This window comes from Argentina silus, assembly GCF_951799395.1.
Source record: "Argentina silus genome assembly, chromosome: 1".
NCBI lineage: Eukaryota > Metazoa > Chordata > Actinopteri > Argentiniformes > Argentinidae > Argentina > Argentina silus.
Window position 1 is genome coordinate 28,511,337 of NC_139655.1, and position 20,215 is coordinate 28,531,551.

The 20,215-nt window shown below is 46.2% G+C and overlaps 1 protein-coding gene across 1 annotated transcript in view; it reads left to right on the forward strand.

Moving 5' to 3' along the window:
* Window positions 1-19,838, forward strand: part of rttn (rotatin) — a gene marked incomplete at its 5' end in the record, with an annotated part of 36,044 nt that extends 16,206 nt beyond the window's left edge. The window contains 25 exons of the mRNA XM_083681415.1: window positions 974-1,216; window positions 1,575-1,725; window positions 2,715-2,869; window positions 3,684-3,903; window positions 4,894-5,022; window positions 5,176-5,286; window positions 5,883-6,041; window positions 7,388-7,465; window positions 7,927-8,119; window positions 8,336-8,427; window positions 8,611-8,704; window positions 9,169-9,367; window positions 9,510-9,600; window positions 10,518-10,668; window positions 11,946-12,083; window positions 12,790-12,992; window positions 13,118-13,223; window positions 13,576-13,673; window positions 14,248-14,325; window positions 14,881-15,007; window positions 17,142-17,335; window positions 17,518-17,809; window positions 19,158-19,261; window positions 19,355-19,424; window positions 19,588-19,838. Coding sequence (XP_083537541.1) covers window positions 974-1,216; window positions 1,575-1,725; window positions 2,715-2,869; window positions 3,684-3,903; window positions 4,894-5,022; window positions 5,176-5,286; window positions 5,883-6,041; window positions 7,388-7,465; window positions 7,927-8,119; window positions 8,336-8,427; window positions 8,611-8,704; window positions 9,169-9,367; window positions 9,510-9,600; window positions 10,518-10,668; window positions 11,946-12,083; window positions 12,790-12,992; window positions 13,118-13,223; window positions 13,576-13,673; window positions 14,248-14,325; window positions 14,881-15,007; window positions 17,142-17,335; window positions 17,518-17,809; window positions 19,158-19,261; window positions 19,355-19,424; window positions 19,588-19,667 — 3,556 coding nt within the window. The 3' untranslated portion in view covers window positions 19,668-19,838. The remainder of the gene's footprint in view (window positions 1-973; window positions 1,217-1,574; window positions 1,726-2,714; window positions 2,870-3,683; window positions 3,904-4,893; window positions 5,023-5,175; window positions 5,287-5,882; window positions 6,042-7,387; window positions 7,466-7,926; window positions 8,120-8,335; window positions 8,428-8,610; window positions 8,705-9,168; window positions 9,368-9,509; window positions 9,601-10,517; window positions 10,669-11,945; window positions 12,084-12,789; window positions 12,993-13,117; window positions 13,224-13,575; window positions 13,674-14,247; window positions 14,326-14,880; window positions 15,008-17,141; window positions 17,336-17,517; window positions 17,810-19,157; window positions 19,262-19,354; window positions 19,425-19,587) is intronic.
* Between the last annotated feature and the right edge of the window lie 377 nt (window positions 19,839-20,215).

Consider the following 20,215-nt stretch of genomic DNA (forward strand, 5'->3'; position numbering starts at 1 on the left):
GCTACGCTAGGCGCTCCCACACAACGGACCAGCACCACCACCAAAGTTGACAACTTTCCGTCCGCCCTTTGAAAATATGCCCAGTCACCAGACTACCCCCCCTTCCTCCTCTTTTACTGCAGTGTGTACCCGGAGCAGTGTCATCAGAGATGGAGTGGGGGGGGTTGTTTCAGAGCTGGGCGTATGTGTTTCATCTGTCTTCATTAGGCCTGATGTGACCTAATGCAAACAGATGAGAATGCCACACCATACACACACACACACACACACACACACAGATTTAACTATGGTAATCACACTAGAGCAGTGTAACCACACAATGGATATATCAATCCATTTGTCACTTCTCTGCACCGTGCAGTCACTGGGAGAATAGAGCTGACTTAACTGATTTAGTGCCGAGAGTGAATAAGGTCAACGTTCTAGAGTGCCAAGGGTGACTTTATTCACCATAAATGCATAAATGATTATGCTACATTTTGTAGCCAATCAAAGTATTGTTGCTAGGTAAATACCACATGAAACACTTGGCACTCTAGGTGGTGAGTGTTGTGGAAGTCTTTGGCGGTTAGTGAATGAATGAACACTCCAGACTGGCATCAGAGTTTGTCTTAGGGGGATATACTGTCATTGCTACTTCTCAGAACCCAATCCAGCGTAACTTCAAGGAGTTTTGTCTTTTTGATTTCCTTCTTATTTGTGCTTGTTGTTGTTGCTATTTTTGAGTGAATCAATCAGTCCTGATTCTCAGGTGTAAAACAGCCTTTTATGTGAATTATGCTGTATTACCCCCGAATTCCCTGCTCTCCCAGAGCAGAGAAAGTGTTTCCCAGACGTGTCTTGTCACTCTCAGACTGCTGATCAAAACGCTCGTCAACAGAATGAGGTCATCAGCGTGGAACGTGGAATCCGAATTTGGAGCGTCTCAGTCATTAGAACTGTGTACTTCAACGTCAGTGTTGTCTGTTCACAGTTTCCATAGCGACCTCAGCTTATCGGAGGGCCAGGTTCTGTCGCTACGGGCAGCACACCTTGCGACCGGCCTGCAGGACTGCGTCCAGGCCATCGTTATGGCAGCCGGTCACAGCTCCGTGACCGCTGCCCTCTCCAGGCTCCGCCTCTATCAGCTGGTTGACAGGATGGCCGTCACACACACTCACACACACAGCTGCAGGGACACACTCCGCTCCCTCAGCTGGCAGCCTGCCGTAGCAAGGTACTCTTCAAGTTCACTCTTCACTTGTTGTATACACACACACGAGTCACTGACAAAATACGATGCTATGCAATAGATGAAAGTGTTTATGGACGGTACTTCAAAAATGGTTCTCTCTCTCTCTCTCTCTCTGCCTGTGGGCCTATGAATGTTTAAATTCATGAAACCATAGAAGAGACTGAATAATGCCCATGGCATGCATAAGTCCACATTGGGAGCTATCCTTATCTGTCTTACAGTATATAGGCTAAAATATCTCTCTTTCCTTCCTCTTCTTTCTCTCTTCTTTTTGTTCTCTCTCTCTCTCTCTCTCTCTCTCTTTTTCTTTCTCTTTCTCTCTCTCTCTCTCTGTGTACAGGTTCCTGCGGGTGCGGCCAGCCTGTGTGGAGGATGAGAGGTTGCTGGTGGACATAGTTGCATTTTTGAACGCCTACTTCAAGCAGCCTCACTCTGATTCCGAGGCAGAGGACAAGGACCTGCGCTGGATCCTGGAGCTGCTCCTCCAGCAGGTCAGTCTCACATAGACTTCCTCTCTCAACAGTCACTGGGTAAGGGATTATGAGGTACACCTTGGCCAACCAAACATTTGTTAACTGCCATATTTCCCGAACCTTTAACCTTTTCTTAATCCATAAAAACTGTGTAGTATATCAAAACTACAAATAATCTGTCTATACATCTCAATGGGCTCTTTTCTTTACCCCCTCCTACACTGGGAACCATTATATTGGACTGTCCCCGACTGCTCTATAAAACAATAAGGTGTGTGTTTTTCTCGCCTCACGCTGTAATCCAGTTTAAACTCTCCACCCCTCCCCACACAAGCACAGAGGGTTCTATTTATTTAGTGAGAACTAGAATAAATCATGTACTGTCAAACGACAGCAACACATTAATATTGCATTACAACCCAAAACAGAGTACCACCTTGGATCCCACAACAGCAGTCATTTTTAGGGCTGCTGCTAAAACACGAGTCATATTTCACCTTAGGAGAGATTTGCAGCGCTCTCTTAGCTACAGAAGCTGCTTTAGGATTTAATCAGTCTCACCGTGTTTTTCTCATTAATGTGTGTGTAAACAATCACACTTCCCCTGGCGGCTAAACAAGACTCCCGTAGAATGGTAGGTGTGTTTGTCTGCTGCTGTGTTCCTCTGCCTTTTCTGTAATCACTGGAGTGTCTCTGGAACATCTGTCTCCGGGTGCTTTTGCAATGACCTGTGAAACGCGGCGGGAAAACGCGTAGGCCTCCCATGTTCATTTTGCAGCCTGAACAGGTGAATTGATGTACAGTGTGATTTGTGGTGCTGAACTGCAAGGGAGGGAGCAGCGGCTGGTTTTGGTGATCCTTGATACCCATGTCATGATTTTGTTTTGGATGAAGTAGCAAGACGCATAGGTCGAACTTTAATTGACGGGTTGCATCATTAACTGCGTGCGTGCGTGCGTGCGTCTCTCTCTCTCTCTCTCTCTCTCTCTCTCTCTCTCTCTCTACAGGAGACTAACTCACTGCTGGACCTGCTGCTTGGTGCGGAATCACAGACACAAGGAGAGACGGAGGAACTGAAGGCTCATGTCACCCAGAGACTACAGAGAGAGCTGACGGGGTTCTTCAATACTTTAATGCATCGCCTTACACTCACCACCGACAGGTAACACAAACACAACAACACACACGCGCACACACACACACCTCTAACTGTATTCTCTTCTCTGCTAGACCCTGTTCTACCTCTGATGTTTTTTGGAAGGGTATGGAGTCATTTGTATGCAAAGCATGTTCAGTATTGCTTGAGAAACTGTCTCTACTGTCTGAAGGCATTTGCGCGCGCACACACACACACACCAACACCAACACACACATACACACACGCACAAATATTTCAATCGCTAATATGACCAGTACAAACAAACACTTAAACCGAAGTATTTGATCCTAAGGAGAGTGTGCTGGATGTTACTGATCTGTAGTGATCAATGAGATCACAGGCAGGGTGTAGACTCTTCAGGCACCATCGACTCTTCAAGACTCTTCTAGAAGAGTCTAGCAGACTAGAATATCTGCTTTGTCCCTACTGACATTGAAAAAATAATGAAATATGGAAAAAACATAATGATAAATAATTGAATTAAATTGAATAAAAAAATTGAATTAAAGTTTCATGATTGTCACTGTGCGTGTGTATGTGAAGCATGAATGTTCATGTGTGTGATATTATTCAGACTGCCTGTGGGCCTATGAATGTTTAAAGTCATTAAACCATAGAGGAGAAAGAGGATGAACAATGCCCATGGCATAAGTCCACATTGGGTGCTATCCTTATCTCCAACCCAGGAAACGAGTCTAGAATTATTTTGTCTTACATAGGCTGAAATGCCTCTCTTTCCTTCCTCTCTCAATTTCCTTCCTCTCTCTCTCTCTTTTCTCTATCTCTCTCTCTCTCCCTCCCTCCCTTCTCTCCCCAGGATGTGTATAGTGTTGGCGGGGCCCTTTGAGAGCCTGCTGGCAGTGCGTTTGCTTCAGAGCCTCCGGGTGTCGGACGCCCCACGCTTCTACGGCCTGCCCAGTCTGGAGAGGACCCTGCTGGGCATGGTCAACCTGACAGCCCAGCCTGGCTGGAGCTCCCACTGCCCCTCGCTGGAGCCCCACTCCCTCTGTCTTAAGTACCTCAGTGGCCTACTGGAGGTGTGTGTGTTGCATGCGTGTGTGTGTGTGTGTGTGTGTGTGTGTGTGTGTGTGTGTGTGTGTGTGCGCGCGCTTCCCAAATGCTCTACTCTTCATCCAGCCAGGGCCAGACTGTGTCTGCAGAGGCAGTAACTAGTTATTCCTGCAGTAATGAGTCTTAAGTTAAAAGCCGGCCTACCTGTGGAATTAATTAAAATCAGACCCAACATTGCCAATGGACATAAATATAGTCAGTCGAATTGATTAAACATGCAGCGAGCATCGTCAAGCTTCTGATGAGAAACCACCCCTGTAGATTCCATCTGGCCCTACCAATAATATAGCCCAGAACAGCACTGCTCAGCTCAGCTCAGCTCACCTCACCTCAGCGAAGCACCGCTTAGCACAACACAGCCAGAGTCTGTAGGAGTCATCAACCGAGTCCTACAGAGCTCTGTGTCAGCACTTGCATGCTGTAGCACGGCGCGGCACAGCACAGGCATTGTCCGGTCCAGCAGGACGCTCCCTAGCCAAGCCCAGCCTAGCATAGCTCTCACACTGCTCAGTATTCCCCACCCCTCACAACCCCCCCTTCTCCTCCCCTCACCCCTATCTCCCAGTGCTGTATAGCCTGTAGGCTCGTCTGGCCTTGGCCTCTCACATCTCGTCTCACTTTGAAGACAAATCAAAGCCAAGAGTGGGTCCCAGCTGCCTTTAACCCTCATTTAGATGCAGTGGATAAGATCTTTTAACGAATAGACTGTTACGTGCCCCCCTGATGCTGCACTCCGCAGACCGTTTCAGCATTCCCAGCCCCCTTCCCTTACTGTAGCATCGACATAGCATTGTACTTTTGGCCTTTTTATATTTGTGAAGGGTCAGTGGGGGCAAGGACAAGGAACCTAAAATGGCGACCGAACCTCAGACTTGCATGGAAGCCACCGTTTTTGCTCTTTTTTGGGGTTTTTTTAAACACGGGTCACCTGGTCACCTTGTTCGCTCTCCTTCCAGGTGATCTCGTCGTTCTACGTGGAGTGGGGGGGTAACTCCATGTCCTTCATGGGGAAAGGCGTCACCAAGAACGCCGTCATCTGTCTGCTTCACTTGTCCCACGAGATGATGGCAGAGAGCACAGACAAGGTCAGAGCTAACGACTCAGACTGCGCTGATGAGTTTCTGCATGTTGCAGGATGAGTTATGCACTCAGTCATCGATCCATCTCTGGTGTTGACTGACTCTCCCCCCCCCCCCCCCCCTCCTCTTCTCCCTCTGTTGGTGGTCTGTTTGCTTCAGGACTTCATTTCCCAGTGGTCTCTGGGGCAAGAGGCGGGGGCTGAGGAGCCTAGTGGGTCTCAGCTGGGTCTGGCCTGGCTTATACCACTATGGGTGGACCGTGACCCAGAGGTGAGGAGGACACACTCAAAACACACATGTAAACACACACACACACACACACACACACACACACACACGCATACGCATACGTACACATACACACACACGCACACACACATACACACACTTAACTTCCCAAAAGTTTCTGTTCTCAAGTGTCTGTGCCCAGACAATGACTCACTATGGAGGAGACTATTGCACCCAAAATATAGTTCATAAGCAATGAGAAGCAAATGAAAGATGGATCATCTTTACTTTCTCTCTCTCTCCCCCTCTCTCTTTCTCTCTCCGATATATAAGTTCCCTTACAAGTGGATCTGTGAAACTCCTGTGACAAGTCTGACTCTTTGCATTTGTCACTGTAAATGCCAGGATGACAGTACAAATAACCAACACATTTGTCATTCAAATTTAAAACAGCGTGGAAAAGTTCTCTTTGACTTTGGGGACACCAGGGGTGGCAGGTATCCATCACTTTTTAATCTTCTGTTACCCACACCCTGTGGTTCTCTCTCTCTCTTTCTCTTTCTCTCTCTTTCTCTCTTTCTCTCTCTCTCTCTCTCTCTCTCTCTCTCTCTCTCTCCCTCCCTCCCTCTCTCTCCTAGGTGAGGTTTGCCAGTCTGGGCGTGGGCTCTGCGCTCTCCTCAGTGCCCAGTGGGTGCCAGGCTCTCAGTGCCAGCTGCCAGAACATCAGCGGGGGACTGTGGGGCACGCTGCTCAACATCCTCCTGGACCAGCAGGAGGGCAGCATGGTCCGCAGAGAGGTACACACACACACATGCGCGCACAGACGCACACACACACACAGACGCGCGCACACACACACACACACACACACACACACAGACACGCGCACACACACCCACACACACAGACGCACGCACTCGCAAACACACACTTGCATACACACACACTCTCTAACCACCACACCACAGCACAGTGAAGTGCGCCACACTTCAATCTGATCTTCAGTCACTTGTTGTTCGGCCATGTTGAGGTGTTGTTAATGTTGTTGATCCCTTTTTGTGTTTGGGCCCTCATTAAAGCTTCACTGTGCAATTCCACATACACAAAGGTACAAAAAATGTTACTCCATCATGACTAAGAAGAGTTTATAGACAGTGTCATGCATTACCAGCTCAGTACAAGCAGAGGGCAGTGTTGCTGATGTTCTGATCTGATCTCTCTCTCTCTGTGAGCTCCAATTTGCTTCTGCTAAACCATGTGCAAAGTGTGTCTGCTCTGACCAACACAAACCTCGCATCAATCTTGGCGAGGCAGTAAAATGGCGTTAAGTCTCAATAAGTCTTACTAAACTCTTATGGCCCTTGTTGAAACACTATTTTCTGTGCAGCATGTGAATACCACGGTCTTGTGACACCAGTTCAAAATAGCTTTTCTATCTGGCCTCTGTTCTCTCTGTCTCAACTGTCATTACCTTTTGTTTTCTATGAATTGGTTTTGTAAAGATGTATTTATTTTCATGAATATTATCCACTATTGCCAACGACCCTAAGTAGCTAACAATAGGCTACTGTAATAATAACCATACAGTCCTGACGATGTTTACAGAGAGGAAACAAAACTGTTTGAAATTATATAAGTAAATCCATGTTGGCAACTCCAAGAGTACCCTGAAGTGGCAGGTAATTATGGTTGTGACTGGGGGTTGCAGGAAATAACAGAGCTGTTGCGAATGATAAAAAAAAACATGAGAAACGTCACAACAGGTTAATTAAACCGTTACAGCATTTGGAGGCTGAATTGGGTGCGCCACTGTAGGCTCGTTGAGTGCTGAGATAATGATATCAAAGACACTTCCACTCCTGATTTACATTTGTTGCCTACAACAGAAAGTATAGCCATTTTATCTGTCAAAAATGATTAGCCATTCCAACATTGGCTGTGAAATCCTAATGGGCGAGGACAATGAATGGGATATGTTCCTGTCATATCCAATAATCCCCACCCGCTCATCGCCCCACTCAAATCGCCGAACGAAATCGCCGACTTAGCAAAAGACTAGAAGAGTCTGACTGAAACGTAATGTTGCGCAGCGCTCTTTAGCGGAACCGAATGGGATCCCCCGTGTGTGTGTTCCTGTCTCCAGGCAGCGTTTATCCTCCAGAACCTGCTGGTGATGCCCATGCCTGCCAACGCGGAGGAAGCCAAAGACTCTCAGTGGCAGGTTAGTGGTGGCGCTGCCAAGCTGCTGGAGCCTTTCATCTACTACAACACTGTCGAATGCAAATAGTTGTGACTGTGTTTTATCTCTCCTTTTTCCTCTCCTCTCTCTCCCGTTGTGACAGAGCCCCTGGGTTCATAGTGGTAGTTAGGCCTCTGTTTGGTTGTTGTTGTTTTTTTGTAGCAATGAGTTCTGTATTCCTGGGTGTTTTTTTTGTTTTCTTTTTTTTTCTTTTTTTTTTCTTTTTTTTCTCCCTGTGTTCATATAGTCATCTGTTTTTTCCCTTCTCTCCCTCTCTCCCCTCCTTACCTCCCTCTCTCTACCCCTTCCTCCCTCTCCCCTTTCCTTCCTCTCTCCTCCCTCCCCTCTCTCCCTCTCCCCTTTCCTTCCTCTCTCCTTCCCTCCCTCCGTCCCTCCCTCCCCTCTCTCTCCCTCTCCTTCCCCTCCTACTGTGATTCTACCAGAACCCGTGTGTCCATGACGAGGCGTCGGGCCTGTCTCTGGTGGGTCTGCCCGCCCTCCAGGCCCTGCTCTACCACTGCCAGTTCTTCCAGCATACAGCAGCCATGGCCTCGGCCTGCTTCCGCGGCAGGTACACCTTCAGCCTGCAGCCCTCTGGCCGGGACAACACCAGCCCACAGGACCACGACGCAGAGGGTAACAGGCTGTCCGTTTGTCCACCTGGCTGCTCATTCATTCATTCATTCATTCTATTGTCTGTAGTTCTCTCAGTGGATGTGACATCGCGTGTTGTTGTTAGAATTAGTGGATGAAAACTGTGACTATGGAGATTCTACCGTATTATTTGACCAATGGACCGTGCGTGCGTATCTGTGTGTGTATCTGTGTGTGTGTCTGTGTGTATGTGTTCAGATGTGGATGACTCCCTGAGGTTGTGGAGGGCTGCCCCAGCCCCTGTGAACCCCAGCAGAGCCTCTGGCACCCTGTCCACCTCCAGCACTCTGGCGAGTACTGCAGTAAACATCACACGACCAAACTAAAATCATTCTTCATTCTTTTTCTATCTGTGTGGACGAGCAGCCGTTTGTATAAATTGATCTTGACAGTCAATTTGATCTTGACAGTCCAGAGCCTGGGAGGCTGTCTTGTAATGAAGCGTGACTGGTCTGTGTGTTTGTCTGTTACAGATCTTACCTGGGGGGTCCGGTCTTCACTCTCCTGTGCCAACCTCTCTCCTGGGTACTACCCAGGATACACCTGCCAGCAGGCTTACGGCTCAAGGTACTGTGAGTGTGTCTGTGTGTCTGTGTGTCTGTGTGTCTGTGTTGTCCAACCGTCTTAGTATTGTCTTTTTTAGTGTTGCTCATTTGTAATATTTAACAGAGGCACAGAGAGCTTTATTAACATTCTCTCAATGTCTGTCCTTCCTTACACTCTGGTAAAAAAAAAACCTGACATCGATTTCCTTTCAGAACTCTCTCTGGTCTGCTGGCTGCTGACATTTCCAGCTGTATCCATCTTGCAATACTTGTTAGAAACCACAAAATAAACCCCTACCCCCAAAGCCCTTTCAGAATATGTCTGGTATTTAACACCAATGAGCACATAGCTCTGTGCGGTAGATCCTAAACCACATTTAGCCTATTTTCACGTCACAGTCACCGAAACACAGACTGATATCCAATACATGTACTATATGTGAACAGGTGTTCGATCCACATTTCTGTTGTGTGTCTGTTTTGTAGGTCAGAGTGACACAGACACCAGCGACTCTGTCATCTCCCGAGATTTCCGGCTTGGCGACCCCACCACAGAGACGTGCGTCATCGTGACCCCTGACCTTCTCTCAGCGCTCTGCGGCCTCCTGACCAACCTGCTGGTCGTCCTGCCAGAGTTCACCCTCAGCGCCCTCCGACACAGCCAGCTCCTCCAATCACTGGCCAGGTCAGAGGTCAAACACTGTCTGCTCCTCCAATCAGTCACTATGTCAGACTTAAGACATGTATAGTACTGTACAATCATGTTATTTACAGAACTTGAATTGTTAGCCCCATGTTTTGAGTTCTCTGTCTCTGTGATGTGGTAGTTTGGTGGACGCAGGGACCATAGAGAGATGTCTCTTTGAGCTGAAGGCACCAAATACACTACCAGGAGACCAGGCAGATATAAAGAGCCAGGTAAGTAGATTTACTATGTTTAGTCTCAGTCGATATGTGATATGTGATATTAAGAGCTCATATATTCTTACCTTTTGTTTACACAGTATTTGAGTCATTAGTTCTAGGAATCAGTAAGCTAGATTGTTGGGGTACAGTCTTAGTGTGACTAAGGCACCATATGTGGGTCTTAGTGAGACGTTGTTTAAAAACCCATGCCAGACAGTTTTGCTTCCTGTTTTTTCCTGAAAGAAATGACTGAAAGAACAGAAGCACCGAGTGGTGTTGACGTTAGGCATTCACAGATCTATTTGGGGAAAGTAACGGCAGATGCAGCTAGGATCAAAGGGGTTCAGAGGGTTATATTTGACTCTGGGTGCTAACTTTGTGAACAGGCCAGCCACATCACACTTCTGAGCTCTGTAACTGTAAAACAAATGTGCGTCACAGCATTGTTTAAGGAGGAGCTGCGGAAATAGAATACACATACTTTGAACTTGGACTTGAATTATTGCGCAATGACATTGTGCTGCAACAGGATATCGTATATCAGCTACGTCAACGTGACTAGTGTGGGCCTTAAGAGTCAACACCAGTTTGTGTAGGAGTGGTTGGGCCCATGACAAACTTTATGAGCGCATACATACATACATACCCAAGTACCTTTGGTTGAGGTGTTGACAGAGCTGAATCTGATTAGAAGATGGACTCATTTTCATTTGTATTTTCACTATTTCTGTTATGGAAAATAATGCATGTTTTTGCCTCAAAACCATAGAGACTGCTCTAGCCTTCGCTCCACTTCGAGATGAGACCAAATTGTATCAGTGCACTCACACAGTACACACACACACACACACACACACACACACTGTCTGGTGATATCTACAGTATATATGTTTATGTTTCTGTGTGTGCTCTTCTATCTGTTCCCACAGGTCCTTACACTGCTCCAGTTCCTGTCCAGCCTCACGAAGCTCCTGCAGTCATGTGTCATGCTGAGCCAAGAGCTGATTGGTCAGATGGACTTCCTGAAATCGCTGCTGGCCAATGTGTTCACTGTCCTCACACTCAACACCAAAGACTTGGGTAAGAGATGAGGCTCGTGTGTATGATATAGGTCTGGATTCTCACCATACTGTGTCATGGCCTGTTACATGCAACAGGCATAAGGCTTATACCATTCCTAGGACAGAACAAATTTATGTGGACATCAATGACTAGTCTCCTGAAATTGTTCTTCAGTCCAGGACTAGGCTTAATCACTAGTCGTCCCAATGGAGGTCCACGATAGTAATGTGACACTTTATAATAAAATTACTCCTAAAATAAAAAATAAAAAGCCGTTGTGAAACCCATGTCCCCCTCCTTCCCTGACTTTTCCTCAATGTCTGTTTTTAAAATGATAGCATTGTTACAATTTCAAAATCACACATCAAAACTGACCTGAATGGCTTACTCATTTCAACCCTAATGGCTATTTCAGCAACATAGACAAACAGACAATAACAGTTTGCATGATCAAAGCGATTACATGTGAATAGAAACCAGCACAGCATGCACTCAGTCTGCGAAGAACAGACATGGACCCTTCATCACACCTGTATGTCGAAAGGCAGGCTCATTACATTTGTTTTTACTCAAGCCACAACATAGTTTTGCTCTCAGTCTATTAAACCTTATTTTTCTCACCGTCTGTATAGGTAGGTAGGCTAGCCTGTGTGTGTCTGATTGATAGATCCATGCGACAGGGAGTCAGACAAATTCCCCCTGATTACAGACATTTGGAACACTCTTGAGCATAACTCCATTGCTTGTTCTAAGCCAGGAGACAACATCAATATTTGTTTTGAATTTGGTTTGCATGGTAGAGCATAAGGACTTTACTGACACGTTTGCTCATAGCCACTGAAAGAAGAAGCGATTTTGAAGAAGTGAACATGATACGTATGCAAATCACTGACCTACTTACATATATCTATAATTCTAATTTACATGTAATTATTGCTTCAGATTTGTGTTCTGTTTTACTTGTTATCAAGCATTGATGCTTCACATTTGGCCACATTTTTTAATTATGTTTTGCGTTGTATTGATCTAATCTATGATTACACTGTTACACTAACGTCAACAAATGGAGATCTGCAGACGTCAGTGGTTACTGATGAGGGCCCAGGGCTTCTAGTGTTAAGGAGATTGTATTGAGATCTCCAGTATGAGCTCATTAATGATAAACTATTCACGCTGGCCCTTGTTGATGTCTTGTTTAATGAAACACTATTTAGCTTTATCTGTGATCTCCGGTGTAAAGTGTCTGTGTGTGTGTGTGTGTGTGTGTGTTTGTGGTTCCTCGGGCCCCTCCTCAGACGCTGGTACCCGGGGTGCAGTGTGTGTGTGCTGGGCAGACGTGTTGATGCTCCTGGCTACTCTGGTCAGGAGAGACAGTGCTGTGGCGTACCCATCTGTCTCTGCAGCGCTGGGGAGACGCTGGCAGGCATTCACAGGTACACCACTGTGTGTGTGTGTGTGTGTGTGTGTGTGTGTGTGTGTATTTCTGTGTCTGGGGATGATGCAGGTAAATAACTCAGATGTCAATGCTGTGGTAGCAAGTGTGTGTGTGTGTGTGTCTGTGTGTGCCTAGCTGCATGTGTTGGACAGATGCTAGGGACTGAGGGAGTGTGCAATATGTCTCTCCATCCTCCTCCTCTTCATCATCTTCCTCCCTGCGACTAATGGGGCTGCGGGGAAATCTGATGAGCCCTGTGAAAGATTAATGCTGAGCTCTGCTGTGTGTGTGTGTGTGTGTGTGTGGGTGTGTGTGTGTGAGAGAGAGAGAGAGATTGATTGGGACCACTGTTTCGTACAATGGTGTGTGTTATAGTATGAAGTGCCTCAGGCATGAATGAGTCTTCAAGCTGTCTAGGTGATGTTTTTTTCTTCTAATTAGGGATTTGGGGATGTGTTTTTGCCTGGTTGCAGGATGTGTATTCATTCATAAAGTGAATCAACCAGTTACTCACCTCCTCTCTCCATCTCTACTTCCTTATCTGAGTGTTTGTGTTTCTGTGTGAGTGTGTGAGTCCTTGTCTATATTTCAACATGTCTACATACTCTTTGTGTGTGAGTATGGAGTACTTGCGTACATGGCTCTACATGTGTGTATTGTCTTTTGTATAAAGTGTGTGTGTGTGTGTGTCTCGCTGTCTTTAGGTACATTGTCTGTGTGTATGGATCAGGCGTGCTCTCACCCTCCCCTCCACACGGCTGCGTTACATTTCCTGTGTGTGCTGCTCTCTGAGGAGGCAAAGAGATGTTCCCTAGAGGTCACCCCACCGGGCCCTGAACCAGCAACCCCTCTGTCTGAGACCCTGAACGGCGCCCCCGGTGGTCAGCTGTGTGAACTACTGCTGCAGGTAACAGAACCCTACTAAACTCGATACTCTTCGTGACACTTGATATCAATCAATACCAGTTTCTTTGAATTTGAGTGTGGGGAATGATGGTGTGTTATGTGTTGTCTCTTGGGTTGAATGTCAAGAGTTTTGAGAAGAGGTCGTTCCAGGACCCTCTGAAGAAGATGACAGCCAAAGCACTGATGTCTCTGCTAGCATGCAGCCCCATAGCTCAGAAGCATGCAGCTACGGGTAAGACTTAGGGTAGATTTAGAGATGTACAGCTCATTCACAATTTGGGATGGTACTGGTGTTAGGTAGGAGTTGTAGCTGTGTCTATAGAATCAGAATTAGTGAGGGGAAAAAAACTCTCATTCAAAGATACGATTCTTAGTGGGTGGATGGCTGCCATACGTACATTCTGAACGGTAGCCTGTATCGCATCAGATATGTAGTTCTCAGACATGTAGTTCTCAGATATGTAGTTCTCATATGTAGTACTCACTCGGCATTCTAACCGTGCAACTACCGTTCTACCCATTCTTTTTCTATGCATATGACTGACACCCCCCCCCCCCCCCCTCTCTCTCTCTCTGTGCTGCAGTGGGTTTGATTGACAGCTGTGTGGAGCAGATGAAACAGATCCACTCCCAGCTTCACCTACAGTCTGTCAGGCAAGGCAGGGCCACACACAGGAGGAAGGTGAGGGGGTTACTGTTTCATTCTTACCTTTTGAGTTTACCCAAAGCTTTGTAGCTAAAGTCATACTTTATCTCCCCTATCCTCCCCTAGCCCAACAGAGTTCTTCATTTGAAGAGTTTTGTTAGTTCACACAGTACAGAAGGCTGACCTGAAAACATTGATTTTACAATTGTTACTCTCTTGTGGCTTTGTGGCTGGGTTTCTGAGAGAAGTTAAGTACTACTACTACTGCTACGAACCCTGGTCAGTTGATTGGGAACAATTCCTTATTTACAGTAACGCCCATGGGGAAGAGTGACAGTGGAATGGAATGAAAGAGTTCTCAATTATGACTGGGCTTGAGTGTGGGTAATAAACAGAATGTGTGCTGGGCTTGAGGAGGGTCATTTATCCAAACCGAAAAACGTGCTGTCGCAAATGAGTGCTCGTAACAGTGAAACAACCACTTTAACACAGTCATAAATGACTGACTCCTTATGGCTCTCAAAGACATCAAGCCATTTTGATGAGTTAGGTTGAATGAATGCACTTTGATGGAATGTTTTATAGATAGTGTTTTTGTCTGGGTCCACAGGAGGAGAGCTACATGAAGGAAGTTAAGATGGCGGTGGAAATCCTAAGGAACTGCCTTTACCATAACCAGCAATGCAAAGTGAGCCCCCCCCCCCAATAACCCGCCTTTTAATTCCTGCCTGTAATAGGTTTTTAATGAAAGCCATTGCGCCGGTGCTGCGTCTGAAATGAGATTTACCCAAATGATTATGGCCCTGTTTATGTCGGAGGGAAGTTTATCCTCTTAGCTGAAATGCCGCAACGTTTGTGTGCTGTGTCGGCTCCTGTCCGTTTCATAGACGGTAATTGCTCCCATTCACTCTGTAGTTCTGTTTGCATGGGTAAACGGGGGTAAAGGTTTAATGTACTGTTTACCCTACCACTGCGGTGGGCGGTTTCTGCTTGGTTAGCAAAAGATAAAAACCTTTCTTGTTGTTGTTGATCACTTATGTTTGTGTCTGTCATACTGTGAGTCAGCATGTGTTTATCCTATTTGCATATATAATAGTTATGAAAAGACCTAGTGTGTGTGTGTGTGTGTGTGTGTGTGTGTGTGTGTGTGTGTGTGTGTGTGTGTGTGTGTGTGTGTGTGTGTGTGTGTGTGTGTGTGTGTGTGTGTGTGTGTGTGTGTGTGTGTGTGTGTGTGTCTCCTCAGGCTGTGGCCACTGACTCTCACCTGGCCCCTGTGCTCCATGCTCTTTGGCCCTGGCTCCTGTTGGATGGTCCTGCCATGGAAGCAGCACTGGAGTTACTGTGTGTCTATACAGCCAACTGTACCACAGGTCAGCGTGTACTTGTGTGGGTGTGTGTGTGTGTCTGTCTTTGTGTATATCTGCATGTGTATTACAATTGTGTGTGTGTGTGTGTGTGTGTGTGTGTGTGTCCGTCCAGCAGGCACAGTGCCTGGCCCGTGCCGGCCATTGCCTCTCGTTTGTGGTCAGGGATCTGAGTCATACATACACACACTCTCACTGAGAGCACCATTGTCTCCTCCGATGGCAGTTCCACACCACCCTGTCCCACTGTATAAGCCCAGCGCCGGCTAGCCTGCCCCTCACAATAGCAACAGTGTCAGTGTGTTCTGGAGCAGGCTGCCTGGCTGCCTTACTATATCTACAGGACAGTACTCTGAGCTGTGGGGGATTCAGTAGGGGAATCACAAAGCATCCCAGTGTCTCTTAAAACATTAATATTCCAGTGTGTGTGTGTGTGTGAGGGGGGCTGGAACTCACGCCATGTTCAGGCAAAACAAACATGGGAAAAAGGTTTTAGTTTTGAGAATAGAGTCAAGATTTATACACAGGAATGAGCAGTAGACATTTGCTACTAGTTTCTTTCCTGTGTGTGTGTGTGTGTGTGTGTGTGTGTGTGTGTGTGTGTGTGTGTGTGTGTTGTAGACACAGTGTTTTAGGTCAGTGAAGCTGTGCCGCAAGCGTAAGACACAGGAAGCTCCATGTTGCACCTGTTCCTCTGAGATGCACCGTTTTGATAGTGTGTGTGTGTGTGTGAGACTACATGTGTATTGTGTAAACCTAGATATATACAATTGTTTTGTTCTGTGTAAATTGTGTATTTCCCTTCCATACACGCTCTCGCTGTCAAACCCTCGCTGTGAAGCAATACCAATCAGTCCTGTCAAGCATTTCCTAAAGGTTAGCCTAACAGCAGGCTTGGGACTGCATGAGGCCAGGCTTTAGATTATCCATATCCCCCCCTTCCCCCCTCAGGCAATCATCCCCACTCCTAAGACACTGAATTCAACACCTAAAAACCACATCCATTCCATATGAGTGCGTTGTCTCATGACGCCGTTCATCAGCCTGGTTGACAGGTATTAAGAGAATACCTTTAGGCTATGACTTGCATCCTTGCTAACAACCGTCCTTGAATTTGCTGGCAAGGCTGAGACCTCCTCCTAATTAACTATGTCGATCAGTAGTCTTATGTGGAATTCATATGTTTTTCTGTCTTCAGTGTAACGCAGCATGGTGGTCTGCATGCATGCCAGCGTAGCTTCGGGGTAGAGGAGGTGTTTAGTTGTTTTCATGTGTGTGCAATATGTGTGATATCCGCTGTAGTGTCAGAGATGAGAAAGGGGGCTGATGCACTCTAGAGACTGTGTATTGTGGTTGTTCTCACACTCAGCCGGTCCCTGAGTGTTTTATTTAGAACATTTGCAACATTATTTAGATCAGGGGTACCACCGGTTTAGTCAAACGCCGATATGCGATCTAGCGGCAGAGTCCTGTCATTTCGCGGGTCACAAATTTGACATGCATTGTGGGAGATGTAGTTTATGGTCACTGTACGCTGTAAAGCAGCGTAGACTTTTATTTTAAGACAATTATGTACTTTTTAAGCTCTCGCGGACCACATAAAATGACGTGGCCGGGCCGGATTCGCCCCTGCGGGCCTTGAGTTTGACACATGTGATTTAGATCTTTAAAGAGGAGCTGAAGTTTTTTTGTTGAAAAACGGTCTATGTAGAATCCTCAGAAGTAATGTCTATCAATTGTAGCCCTAAAATTGACCACAAAGTGTAAAAACTCTTCATTTCTGGACATAAACACAGTATTTTCATGTTCAGTCTCAGTCCAGTCAATCCGAGAAGTGATTTGCGGAGTTATGATGCTTCTCCTTTCCCTGACAAATGTGAGGGTTAGGCTTTGGGTGGTACATCAAACCGCACCTCCAAGAAACATTTTTTCATCAAGTGAGCAGGAGGAAAATCAGGGCTTAATCAGCCAGTGCAGTCAGCCAGTGCAGTCCCTCTTTAAACTGTTTACTAATGGTTTTACAGCCAGCCCTGTGCCTTGGTGCACACTGTTAACTGTTTATGGTAGTGTGTCTCCTCCTTGTCCTCCTCCTCCTCCTCCTCATCTTCCTTCTCCTCATCTTCCTCTTCCTCTCCCCCAGCGTGCAGCTCCATGTGCTGTAGTGGTCTGGGCGTGGCCCCTGGCCCCCGAGGACCCCCTGGGGGCTCCCTCATGCATTGCATCATGAAACTGGCCTCTGGGATTGCCCCTGACAATAGCCCTGTCCAGCAGCTAGCCTTCTCCCTGCTAGCCAACCTGGCCACCTCCCGTGACTGCAAGGGCCTCCTGCAGAAGGTAAACCACAGTACCCCATCCCATTTGACCCTACTGTGTTAGAACACTAGAGGTCCTGCAGGTTTTAAAACAAGGGGGCTGTTGTTGTTGTTTTTTTACACAAACTGTATTATAGAATGAGTGGTTCTGACAGTAAATCAGTTAAAAAAAGTTACAACTTTTTCTCCCAACACTTTCTCCAGAGTAACTTCCTACAGGCGTTCCTGTCTGTGCCTGTCCCTAAGGCAGGGGGTAAACCAGGCGGTAAGGCTGGTTCCGGGGGTCTGCTGGGCCTGTGGCTGAGGCTGCTGGTGAACATGTCGTTCGGGGAGGACGGCCAGCAGAGCATCCTCCGGCTGAGCGGAGCCCTGGACCTCTTGGCTGACCTGGCACAGCACCACCGCCACCGCCATACCAAGCCCGCCGCAGACGCCCTCCTCATCCTCCACAACGTCTGCTTCTGCTCCGCCAACAAGCCCCGTGTCCTCGCCAATGGTAGGGAGGGAGGGAGGGAGGGAGAGGGAGAGGGGGAGAGAGAGAGAGAGAGAGGGGGAGAGAGAGAGAGGGGGAGAGAGAGGGAGAGAGGGAGGGAGGGAGAGAGGGAGGGAGAGAGAGAGAGAGATCTTCCTCAGAGTGTACTGTATACAGAGGAGTGTGTTCCTATCATTGCATGTACCAAGCTCACTGTAAATGTCATCAGATGGCATCTTTGGGGGGCTTCTTTGAAATCGTATTGTTACTGTTTCCAGTAAGGCAGTACGTTTGATTATCTGAACTTATAGAGTGGGAGTTTTGGTTTCCATTTAGTTGTTGTCTGTGTGGAACTGAGATGCTCTCACAGGAAATTATCCTTGTGTGTGTGAATGAAATGCCAGCCACAAAAAGTCTCACACACTCAAACCTGCTTTTCTGGGGGCGCTTAGTGGCTTGGCACACTAATGCGCTCACCACGTAATCGCAAGGTTCCTGGTTCGATTCTGACCCTCGACTTATCTTGCATGTCATCCCTCCTCTCTCTCCCATCCTTCCTGTCAATCTCTACTGTCTCTATCCCAATAAAGCAGAAATGCCCTAAAAACATATTAATAAACCTGCTTTTCCTTTGTCAACAACTGTCATTGTATCAAAGGACAATACTGTATACTCATAAGAAATAGCATGTGTCTTGCTATCTGACTACAAATGTGTAACATTTGACTGTTTTGGTTGATTTGATTGTTAATAGTATTGAACATTTCATATACACTAACAATACACTTTATTAGGAACACCTGTACACCTTCTCATGGTGGAGGTGGTGTAATGGTGTGGGGAATGTTTTCTTGGCACACTTTGGGTCCATTAATACCAATCAATCATTGCTTGAATGCCACCGCCTATTTGATTATTGTTGCTGACCATGTGCATCCCTTGGCCACAATTTACCGATCTTCTAATGGCTACTTCCAGCATGATAATGCACCATGTCACAAAGCAAAAGTCGTCTAAAACTGTTATGATAATGAGTTCAGTGTTCTTCAGTGGTCTTCCCAGTCACCAGATCTGAATCCAATAGAACACTTTTGGGATGTGGTAGAACGGGAGATTCACAGCTTGAAAATGGACTTCTGCATGAATTGCGTGATGCAATCATGTCATCATGGACCAGAATCTCAACGGAAAATTTCCAACATCTTGTGTTAGTTAGTCCAGTATTAGTATAGTGTTCCTAATAAAGTGTTCGGTGAGTGTATAAATGATATGTATATGATATAATATCATTATATGTATCATCTGTTTTAATGTGTATTATATACGGTGTGTGTTTGATGTGTGTATGTGGTATCCTGCATGTCTGTTGCAGACAAGGCGATGAGGGTGCTGCTGTCCTGTCTGGAGAGTAGAGAGACAGAGATCTGCTCTATCGGAGCCTCCGCATTATGGGCCCTTCTCCACAACTACCAAAAGGTACACACACACACATTGGGCCTTAGTTCTATCCTCATAGAGCTGGTCCCATAAAAAGGATGTCTAACCTGCCTTTGTCATTCCTCCTCAAAGGCCAAGACCACTTTGAAGTGTCCTTCTGTTAGACTCAGAGTTGATGAGGCCTATGTGGCAGCTAAGAAAGGTATGCATTTATTCACTTTGATTACGATTGCCTTGTCCTCATACTGAATCTTATAAGATGAACATGTTTGATGTATCCTATTTTTTATGTGCTGTTGCTGTTTTATTGAGACTATTTGAGACTGATGTGTGTGTGCGCGCACTTGTCTGTCTTTTCCCCTCAGATGCCGAGCAAAAACATGGGCCCATGAACACCCACCTGTTGAAGTGCCTTGATAACTTAACTCAGATGTTGAATAACTGACACCATGAGCCCTTATTTATACTCTGTGAATTGATTAGATATTTTTCTAAAATCCCTATTTTTGTGAAAATCGGACGATTGTATATGATTTATATGCTTTGTATTTAATATTTTGCATCGTTTTTTAAAACAAATGTTTTTGTACATTTTTGTTGTGATTGAATCAGGCAATTAAAGTAAGTGAGGATCATGACATTTGACTGTATGTCACTACTGCACTGCACTGCTTTATACACATTTCACCATATTTGCACATAATTACTGACATTTCATACTTCCCTAGAATAGGTACTATAAGGCTATTCGCTCTAAATGTGCCTCATTTGGAAAGGATGTCATTCTAGCAGCCAGCTCATCAGCAGTAGCTACACTGAGGCTGAAAAAAGGAGATAAGGGTTGTGGCATTCACCCCAAGACCACATTTCACTCAAAGCCGAGGCCAGCCAAAGTTACGGCTGTACAAATGCATTGAGGCTAAACTATCCTGGTAGTTATGCTGCAACACTTCACCATAAGTAACTGCAAATAAGCTACAGTATATAAAATAA